The sequence below is a fragment of the Rattus norvegicus genome, chromosome 6 (genome assembly GCF_021556685.1).
Source record: "Rattus norvegicus strain SHRSP/BbbUtx chromosome 6, alternate assembly SHRSP_T2T, whole genome shotgun sequence".
NCBI lineage: Eukaryota > Metazoa > Chordata > Mammalia > Rodentia > Muridae > Rattus > Rattus norvegicus.
The window spans coordinates 46,850,379-46,861,334 of NC_141539.1; the positions used below are offsets into that span (position 1 = coordinate 46,850,379).

Below are 10,956 nucleotides of genomic sequence, written 5' to 3' on the forward strand. Positions count from 1 at the left end.
AAAGCTAATGGCCTGGGAAGGAGGGAGGAAGATGGGAGGTAGCAAGTAATACCATGTGCGTAGCTCGTCTTCCTTGACGGGATCCAGCACCTAACGCTTGGAATCTGTAAGCCTCCAAGCCGTTCAGAGTGGTTTCCCTTGGGACGTAGGTAGAGGATACCACCCACACTCATTCTTCTACAGGCTTCAAAAATAACTGAGCTATGCACGTGTGTTACTGTGAGAAGTAAAGAAAACAAAATAACTGAGCTATGCACGTGTGTTACTGTGAGAAGGAAAGAAAACAAGATTGCAGTAGTGAATGAGTATCAATGTCCAATGGCAGATCACTGCAGGGTCTCACACAGGGGCCTTGTGGGAGACCGAAGTGGGGTCTGCTTTCCAATGGAGCACAGTCCTGGATTTCCATGGGGACCTGTTTCAGCTGTTAACATTCATATCGACATTCACCTACCAATCGATGCTAATTCTAGAGCCTCCCTGTCAGAGAAGTACCTCAGGCATAATAACGAGCGGGGACTTCCTAAAGCTCTCCAGGTGCCTCGCCTCAGGGATGAAAGCATCATGGTGTGTGCTGGTAACTTCTCCCAGTCAATTATGTGAGGGCAGGAAGGGAGGTATGGGGGAGTCTGGACACCCCCTGCCAATATGCCTCAAAGCTTTGTTAATACCCTGGTCCCTGTGAAACCCTACTCTATCCAGATTTACCCAGAAATCTAGGTAGGAATGGGGTTGATTAATATCATTTATAGGGCTGGAGAGATGGCTCAGTGGTTAAGAGCACTGACTGCTCTTCCAGAGGTCCTGAGTTCAAATCCCAGCAACCACATGGTGGCTCACAACCATCCGAAATGAGATCTGGTGCCCTCTTCTGGTATGTCTGAAGATAGCTACAGTGTACTTATATATAATAAATAAATAAATCTTTATAATGTCATTTATAAAATTAGGATCGCTGATGAATGAAGTTAAACTTTGAAAGGCTAAAGCCACGTTCCTGCTCTCTGGAATCATCCCTGAGTCCACTCAGGATGGGTGTCAGTCTCTGCTCATCAATTTAACCAAGCCATGTTAGGTAGGAACGTGAGCCACCAGCATCCGCCTGCCCACGCATGACTTAGTTACCATGCGGCATCAGCAAATGTATCTGTGATGTGAAAACAGATAAACACGCCTGGTCCACCAAGGGAAAAGAAAGAACTAGCTATTCAGAGCAAAGAGTCTGTCCGGTCCCCTTGCAAGCTGATGAACTGAGGGGTTTGTGTCCCTCTCGAATCTTGTTTAACCCTTACTGCACTTTTACAGTGCTTCATCCCTCTGACTTTAGCTTGCCTCTCCCCGTTCCCTTATTTTCACGATTCTGCATGCATGCTCCAAGTAGACCGTATCCAGCCATAAAAAGATATTCTTTCTGTCTTTCATAGCGTGTTCTGGGGTTTGCCATGTTGTGTAGAACCATTTTGTGCCTACTGACAAGAGCCATCCAGGACACAGTAAAAGTCAGAGTTTGCACTGCTTTGGTCTTGAGTTCTTCTAGCCCAGCAATTCTCAACCTGTGTGTCATAACCCTTTGACGGGGGTCACCTAAGACCATCCTGCATATCAGATATTTACATTGTGATCTATAACCGTAGCAAAACTACAGTTGTGAAGTAGCAACAAAAACAATGTCATGATTGCAGGTTCACCACAGTATTACAGGGTTGCAGCCTTAGGAAGGTTGAGAGCCACTGCAGTAGTTAAATGGCAGTGGACATACAGGGGACATTGCTTAGCCAACTTGGTAGTTGGGTGACATAGAAAGCCAGACCTTGGGTCCCAGGCATCTACAGCTCACCTTGTGTCTTTGTCTTGAAGGTTTAGTCTCCACTGCCAGCTGCCATGGGCAAGCAGAACAGCAAACTGCGGCCTGAGGTGCTGCAGGACCTGCGGGAACACACAGAGTTCACTGACCATGAGCTGCAGGAGTGGTATAAGGGCTTCCTCAAGGACTGTCCCACCGGCCACTTGACAGTGGACGAATTCAAGAAGATCTACGCCAACTTCTTCCCCTATGGCGACGCCTCTAAGTTTGCCGAACACGTCTTCCGCACCTTTGACACCAACAGCGATGGCACCATCGACTTCCGGGAGTTCATCATCGCACTGAGCGTGACCTCTCGGGGCAAGCTGGAGCAGAAGCTCAAGTGGGCCTTCAGCATGTACGACCTGGACGGCAACGGCTACATCAGCCGCAGTGAAATGCTGGAGATTGTGCAGGTACCGGCACTCGGCAGGGCCGGGAGCCAGGGGAGCCAGGGAGGCCAGGGCCCCCATGCACAGCCGTACACCAGGGCATTCCTCAGCCCACTTGCTACCTGGTGTACTAAAGGACTGCAGGTCTTTTGCAAAGAGTAACGATAAAAGCCAAGTGTTTATCGATTGCTTGCTAGACATCAGGCCCCAGCTGAGCTCATCCATCAGGTTGACTTCCACAGTTCTATAAATTGCGTCATTAAAATGAGATCTGGGGCTCAGATAGGTGATTAAGAATTATCAGAGCAAGAACCAGGGAAATGGCTCAATGGGTAAGAGTACTTGATGCACAAAGAGGACCCGAGTTCTGATCCCCACGCCCATGGAAAAGCCAGGAGTGGCTGAGCATGCCTGAAACCCTAGAACTAGAGGACTAGTGAGTCCCAGAAGCTTGTTGACCAGGCTGCCTAGCTAAAAGCGTGAGCTCCAGGTTCAGTGAGAGACAAAAGGAAATGCCGTAGACGCCAGCACTCCTGTCTGGTCTCTGTATAGCTCCTGTCTGGTCTCTGTACAGGTGTTCATACGCCCACATGCGTTTAACACACACACACACACACACACACACACACACACCTTAGCTGTCTATAGGGCCTCCTATAGAAATCAGAATGACTTGGTAAAGGATGAGGCAGCAGTCAGTCCTGCATGGGAATCATGCTTATGTGCACCCTTCATTCTACCCCTCCATGCTTTAAACCACCTCTGTATCTGGGCCAGTGAGATGACTCTGTGGGTAAAGGTGCTTGCTACCAAGCCTGTCAGCCTGAGTTCGATTCCCTAAGACCCACATGGTAGGAAAAGAGAACCAACTTCCACAAGTTGTCCTCTGAGCTCCACATTATCAACACCTCCCAATAAATAAATAGATGCATACACGCATACATACATCATACATGCATACATACATCATACATGCATGCATACACACATACATACATGCATACACACACATGCATGCATGCATACATACATACATAAAATAAGGAAAGCAGTTATATAAGTGCCTAATGCGGTGGCTAGAGATGTGCTAATGATGCTTTATATCATTTGGGAAATAATAAGAAAAGGTCTGTGTGCCTCCAGTTTCTTTTCCAAGATGATTTCCCACCTGTAGTTTGTTGAATCTGCAGATGCAAGACCCACGGGTGGGCAGGGGTCACTGTATTTCCCCTTTGACCTCCCCCCCAGGCATTCCCCAGCCCCCCACCAAAGATCCTTTGTACCTTTTAGACAGACATCATGCCCCCTAACCCTCACACTCCCAGCCCAGGGTCCCCAGCTGTATCCTGTGCGCTTGAACGTCAATTAACCTGTACTGGCTCCCTTCACCCAACGCCTTGTCTGTGAGATTTGTTCTGATGAGAGAAGGGTCCTGACACAGCCAGGGAGCACTCTGCCCTGCCCATGCTCCTTGGCAGGCTGAGTGAGAGCCATCACCCATCCTCCATCCTCCCAAGCACACTCACAGACGCCCCTTTGCAGGCCATCTACAAGATGGTGTCCTCCGTGATGAAGATGCCCGAGGATGAGTCCACACCCGAGAAGCGAACAGACAAGATCTTCAGGCAGATGGACACAAACAATGATGGTAGGAAGCTTTGTGGGGGTTGGGGATAGGGGGTGAAGGGGGTGGGGCGCACAGATGCACCTGTGAAACTGCTGTTGGCACAGATGTGTTTGGGGTACACCCTCTGCTCTGCTCCCTCCCAGCCCCCTCGATTCAGCTCTGCTGAAGGAAAAAAGACTAGAATTCAGGGTCAGGGACACCTAGCCTGCATCCTGAACCCTTCCTATGGCTTATGACCATGGGTAGATCAGTAGACCCTCCAAGCTGTAGGCTTCATACATGTTGTCTTAGTTAGGGTTATCATTGCTGTGATTAAACCCCATGACCACAAGCAACTTGGAGAGAAAAGGGTTTATTTACTCATAGTTTCCATATTATAGTTCATCATCAAAAACAGTGAGGGCAGGAAGCTGGATGAAGAAGCTGATGCAGAGACCATGAAGGGATGCTGCTCACTGGTTTGCTTCCCCTGGCTTGCTCAATCCACTTTCTTATAGAATTCAGGACCACCAGCCCAGGGTTGTACCACCCACCATGGGTTGGGCCCTCCCCCATCAATCACTAATTAAGAAAATGCCTTTCTGGTCAGGCATGGTGGCATATGTCTTTAATCCTAGCACTTAGGAGACAGGCTCTCTGTGAGTTCAAGACCAACCTGGTCTAAAAGTGAGTTCCAGGACAGCCAGGGCTGTTACACAGAGAAACCCTGTTTCAGAAAACAAAAAGAAAGGGGGGGGGGGTGAGGAAAGAAGAAAAGAAGGAAGGAAGGGAAGGGAAAGGAAGGAAAGAAATAAGAAAGGAAAGGAAGGAAGGAAAGAAAAAAGAAAGAAAGGAAGGAAGAAAGAGAGAGAGAGAGAGAGAGAGAGAGAGAGAGAGAGAGAGAGAGAAAGGAAAATGCCCTACAGGTTTTCATGCAGGCATTGTATAAAGGCATTTTCTTAGTTGAGGCTCCCTCCTCTCTGATAACTATAGCTTTGTCAAGTTGACATAAAATTAGCCAACACACATGTTGATGGAGGGAGTGGTTTTACTATTTCCACGAGTCTATTTGGGGAAGGGAGGCAGGTATAATGGTACACTGTGAATTCCAGTCTCAAGATCCTGAGAGGCCAGCCAGGCCATCACCCTGGGAAACGAAGCACCCCAGATCCTCATGGGGCTCATCAAGCAAAGAAATCTGGCTATGGCCATCCTACCTAGGACTCCGAGGTCCTGCCACAGCTGCAAAAAGGCAGGTCTCAGGAAGTGGCGAGGTGGTGAGAGGTCACGAGGACATGCCCTGTGTCCTCCTGTGCCTTGGCTGTGAGTTCCTCATAGGACCTCAGCCAGGGAGAGGTAGCTGCACGGTGAGTTGATTCTGCCTGTCTGTGGCTTTGTAGAGCCAAGACTGATTGGCTTTTGTTCCAACAAGAAATGCAGCATTAAGGAAAGAAAAGGCTCCCCGGGTTGCGCTGAGATTAAATGCACGCTAATGCACCAGAAAGTGCCGTGTGTGAGCCTCGAGTACTCTGCGCAGGTGAGTTGAGGACGGAGCTCAGCGGGGCTCAAGGTTCCTGTGGAACTGTAGACAGCAAAAAAAACTTTCCAGACAGCAAGGAAATGCCTTTCAAAACATGTCCGCACACAAAGCAAGACAGCCTCTTGCCTGCCTTCCAGCCAATTTAGAAAGTGTTCTTTACCCTCTTGTGTATTGTGACATCAAGGCTTGGGTTCTGACAGACCGTACTGAGGCTTGGCCACTTCCCAGGCTTGGCTTTCTTCTCTGTGAAACGGGGATAAACCCACTTACGTGGGCGTGAGGCTAAAGTAGTACCACGCTGGCGGCACACTTAACATGGAGGGCCGTTGTTTCTGATTGTCAAAGCCGGGACCTCACCTGCTTCAGAGTGGAGTCTGTGTCCCCACTGTGCACTTGCCCAGTTGTTTGGTCACACTATGGAGGTCACTGAGCACGTAATCCACCCTGTACACCAGTGACCATTTGCTAGCACTCAAGAAAGGAGAAGGCGGGGTTAGGGATTTAGCTCAGTGGTAGAGCGCTTGCCTAGGAAGTGCAAGGCCCTGGGTTCGGTCCCCAGCTCCGAAAAAGAAAGAAAGAAAGAAAGAAAGAAAGAAAGAGAGAAAGAAAGAAAGAAAGAAAGAAAGAAAGAAAGAAAGAAAGAAAGAAAGAAAGAAAGAAAGGAGAAGGCAGGGCGTTCAGAGAAGCTGGCACAGACAGGATCAAGAATCGGAGGACAGCAAAGCTCTCATCCCCCGGAGCTGTCAAGAGTCTACACTAGGAGGCGCTGTGATGGTTTTAAGTGTCAACTTGACTCAGTTTAGGATCACTTCAGAAGTCTCTTTCTTAAGATTTAGTATTTATTTTGTATATGAATGTTTGCCTGAATGTATGTTTGTATATGTATGAATGTATGTTAGAGGCCAGAGAAGGGCACTGGGTCCCCCTGGAGCTGGAGTTACAAATGGTTGGGAACCGCCCTGTGGATGCTGGAACTGAATCCAGGACCCTCTGCAAAAGCAGCAACTGTTCTTAACTGCTAAGCCATCTCTACAGCCCTAGAAGAGAGTCCTTTTTGCTTGTTTTTTGTTTGTTTGTTTGTTTGTTTGTTTGTTTGTTAGTTAGAGGCAGGGTTTCTCTGTGTAGCCCTGGCTGTCCTGGAACTTGCTGTTTAGGCCATGCTGGCCTTGAACTCAGTGATCCACTTGTCTCTGCCTCTTGAGTACTAGGATTAAAGATGTGTGCCATCACTGCCCAGCTCAGAAGAGTCTTAACGAAGAATTATCTAGATCAGTGGTTCTCAACCTACGAGTCCTGATCCCTTTGGGGATCAAATGAGCTTTTTCCGGGGGTTGCCTACGACCACCAGAAAACAGAGATATTACGTTCTGATTCATAACAGTAGCACGATTACAGTGTTGAAGTGGCAATGAAAATAATCTTACGTTTGGGGGTCGGCACAACACAAGGAACTATATTAAAGGATCCGCTCGCTCCGGCTGCTACTCTGCCACACAGCCCGCAAGCTGCCCACTCCTGGCTGTCTCCCTTTTAGCAACCCTCTCCGCGTGGTCCCCTAGGCAGTAGTTACTGCGCCTGACATACACACACACACACACACACACACACACACACACACACACACACCTCATTCTGCGAGCCCTTGTATGTTCTTACTCTGCAAGGGCAACAGAACCAGATCCGCACGCTCCAACTGCCTCTCAGCCATTTCTTTCACACACTGTCCTCTTTAGCCCAGTAAAATCAAAGTTCCACAAACTTGTAATTTTTAGCAATTAGATTTACATGTTAAATTCTCAATACACAATTCATCCACGCAATAAATTCACTGCCAATTGATAAAGATATAAACCGCACACATAGACAAGATAAAATCGATCTAGTTCACCTAAATCTGAACCATCCCTCTCCATAGACTCCATCTTGATCTCCCATTCTCCTCCTCCTCCCCCTTCTCATCCAATGACAGGCTTCGCCTTATCCTGGACCCGCCTTGCTGCACAATGACATCATCCTACAGTGGCAGCCTATGAGCATGCCTGGTGGGGGTTGTCTTGGTTAATTGGTATAAGAAGGCCAATTGCCAATCTCTAGACAGGGGGCCTGAACAGTATAATAAAGGAAAAGGCCGAGTATCAGCAAACAGTCATGCACCCATACATCCATTCTCTCTGCCCTGTGACGTTTTAAAGTTATTCCCTGTAGTGATGGATTGTAACCTAGGACTAAACCAGAGAAAACCTCCTCCCTTAAGTTGCTTTTGGCTGGGGGATTTTTATCACAGTAACAGAAATAGAACTAGACCAGCACCCATAGTTTGTCCTGTCTCCCCAGCTGCCCCAGATCATGGCAGCTCTCCAGGTCTCCAGGTGGGGCTGGCAGCTTACTTCTAGCCACAGAATTCATTACGAAACCTCAGCCCCTACAACCTACGCCATAAAAGGAGAACCAGCTCTTACAGCTTGTCCTCTGACCACCTATGTGCCTCAACATGGCATATGCGCCCACATACATATGCACAGTAAATAAATGTGTGTACACTCACATGTAAATGCCCTAGAAGTGAGCGGAGACTGGACATTGTCCATTTCCCAGAGGGTTCCAGACTTGAACCAGAGCACTGGCTAATCCTACGTCTCCCACTTCTATCCCTCAGGCAAACTGTCCCTGGAAGAATTCATCAAAGGTGCCAAGAGCGACCCGTCCATTGTCCGGTTGCTGCAGTGTGACCCCAGCAGTGCTAGCCAGTTCTGAGGGGAACGGGCTTTTGGACAGTTGTGAGAAACACAGGCTTGACCTGCCATCTTCAGCTTTGCTTGCAAAAGTGGATTCCTCCGTGATCTCTCCTGCTCTCCCAGGACCTGGGCCAGGCAGCACATCACACCCACCCGACCTGCCCAGCCGCAACTCCCTCCTCTATCTGATCCGTCCGTTCGATATCCCTCCCCCTCCAGTCCAGGTTGGTTCCTTCCAAGGGTTCAAGTGTTCTCGGCTGTAGGGCTCCTCCCTGCCCACAGAGGGCCCGGAGGCCCTTAAGGACACCAGACACGACTTTTCAGTATCCTACCGAGACCAGCTGATTCATTCTATGATCCCAGGTGACTTTGTGGGGATGAAGAAGATGGAGAGTAGACAGGCAAGCCCTTCCTGTGCATGGCTCCACCTCCCTTGTTCATTTTCTCTGACCAAAGCTGCTTGCACGTACATACCGTGGTCTCCTTACTTTTAATGTATGAGTTATGTGTACGGTGAGATGGACTCTAACGTTTAGCCCCTGTATTTAATGCCTCTGACTGCCTTTGAAGCATGGTCCCCTGTGGCCTGTGACCCCACCCCACCCCCAAGTCTGGCTGTGCTGTGGTATTTATGCATTCGTGATTTGCCTGATTCCACAGGAGATACATGCATGCCCAGGGCTGCGGACATCTGCCCTCCGTGCTGCAAATACAGGTGTTTCCGTGTGCTCCGTCCTCTTCTGTAAATTGGTCTGGCATATTAAAATGATCAAATAAAACAAGGCCTGTGAGTTTCCTGTTTGCTGTGAGCACCCTGTTCACGGTTCTGCCTCTCTCCAATCCTTAGCAGAAGCGAGTCCCTGGCATCCAGCTGCTGTTGGTAAACACAGTCCCCAGGGTACCCTTCTAACTGCCACTGTGTCTACATATATTCTGTGCCTGTTCTGCAATATCTGCCTAATGCCAAGAAAGACTCGTGAAAATAAAGGATGCCTGTTCTTGGCAGGTCTGTGACATGCTGCCTCCCCGCTTGGATGGTCTGAAGGTCAATATGTAGATGAAGCTGCCTCAAACTCAGAGGTCCACCTGTGGAAGCTTTTCTCAACTGGGGTTCCCTCCACCCAGATGACTCCAGGCTGTGTCAGACTGACGGAGAAACAACCAGTAGAATTGACTCTTGGTCAGCCTGACATATAAATCATCACTACTAAACCATAAACTTTCCTTTTTTTATTCCCAAGATCTTGTGTTAATATCAATATCACAATATAGAACACACCCCGACATTTAAAAGTTCCAATAACCTTTAAAACTTTAAACACTTTAAATGTCCAAGTTCTCTCTTTAAATCCCAGATACCTCAATATCTAACATCTGGAACTCACAATTTTCTGGGCTCCAAAGGGCTTAGGAGGGCTGGAGAGATGGCTCAGTGGTTAAGAACCCTGGCTGCTCTTCCAGAGGTCCTGAGTTCAAATCCCAGCAACCACATGGTGGCTCACAACCATCTGTAATGAGATCCGATGCCCTCTTCTGGCGTCTGAAGACAACTACAGTGTACTTATATATAATAAATCTTTAAGGGGGAGGAAGCTCCAGTCCTAGTTTTTCCCTCCACAGGATGCAAACAACTTCTCCCAGGGGCTCAGGCTGGGCCCACTCCACATCTGCCTGTCCTTGGCAAACATCCTACAGTCCAATATGTAGCATCTCCAATATGCTGGGGTCACCACTGCAACGAGGCAGCGCCTTTTCCGATGGCCTCCTGGGCCTCTCTTCAGGGACTCTGACCCTGTTCCACGGTGCCAAGCCTCAGTTCTCTTTCTGACACCGCAAGTCTGCAGCTTTCACTGCCCAAACCACTACAGTAGGAGAAACATAACCAAGTTCAGCTACCAGCATGAGACACAGCCTTGTCCCTATCTGGAACCCAGCTGCTGCGTGCTCGACCCTGGAAAAGTGCTTCTCAGAGGAGGTCACCTCAGTCTATGATGCTGCTCTCTCCTGAGTCACAACTGTTTTTTTCTACCCCAGCTGACCATTATTGTCCCAGCAAAGCTAAAGTTTACTTCAGTGGTGTTAGTCTCTTGTTAATCACAGCTGGTCTTTCAGTCCTAGCTGACCAGAGCCACAGGTTCTGAATACAAAGTGGTGTCACACCAATGCCCTGGGAGTTGTCACTTCCTTCTGAAACTTCATAAGCCAGGCCTCTGTCGTCTGCATTTCTCTCCACACACAAGAACACATCCCTACACATACATATGCATACACACATTACTATACATATTCAATGCACACAGCTAATTGATCAGTTTTTAAAAAGAAAATGTTGACTAGGCAGTAGTGCCATACATTTTTAATCTCAACACTCAGGAGACAAAGGCAGAGGGATCTCTGTGAGTTCAAGGCCAACCTGGTCTACAGAGTGAGTTCTAGGACAGCCAGGGCTACACAGAGAAACCATTTCAAAAAGAAGGGGTGTGAGGGGAGTCTGCCCTGGGCTAGACTGGTAGGCAGTAATAGGCTGCATAGACAGTCCTGAGACAGAGGCTTGAGGAACCCTGAACCTCTCCAGTGAGTGTCTGAAGACAGGGGAAGGAGTAAACATGGGCTGAGACCTCGAATATATGGAATGGCTAAGAATTTAGTCAGAGAGCAATCAGTGCCTGCCTTAACTGACTCAATGGGCTCCATACACAGCAGATGCCTTTGGTTCACTTGCTTAAAGTCACAGGGCCTGTAGGCTGAGCCCAGACAGAGCAATCTGGAAACACCCACTGAGCACCTGTCCTGGGTGAGTACTAGAGACTCTGGGATTGGCCAGGCACTGGCTTTGCTCC

General features: G+C 48.6%; 1 protein-coding gene across 15 annotated transcripts in view; it reads left to right on the forward strand.

The window, feature by feature from the left end:
- Positions 1–8,898, forward strand: part of Hpcal1 (hippocalcin-like 1) — a 106,186-nt gene extending 97,288 nt beyond the window's left edge. For 12 of the 15 annotated variants that reach the window (XM_087554394.1, XM_087554395.1, XM_087554393.1 and 9 more), the window contains 3 exons: positions 1,858–2,259; positions 3,778–3,883; positions 8,038–8,895. In XM_087554394.1, the coding sequence (XP_087410520.1) occupies positions 1,882–2,259; positions 3,778–3,883; positions 8,038–8,135 (582 nt within the window). In that variant the 5' untranslated portion in view covers positions 1,858–1,881 and the 3' untranslated portion in view covers positions 8,136–8,895. 15 annotated transcript variants of the gene reach the window in all.
- Positions 8,899–10,956: the final 2,058 nt, after the last annotated feature.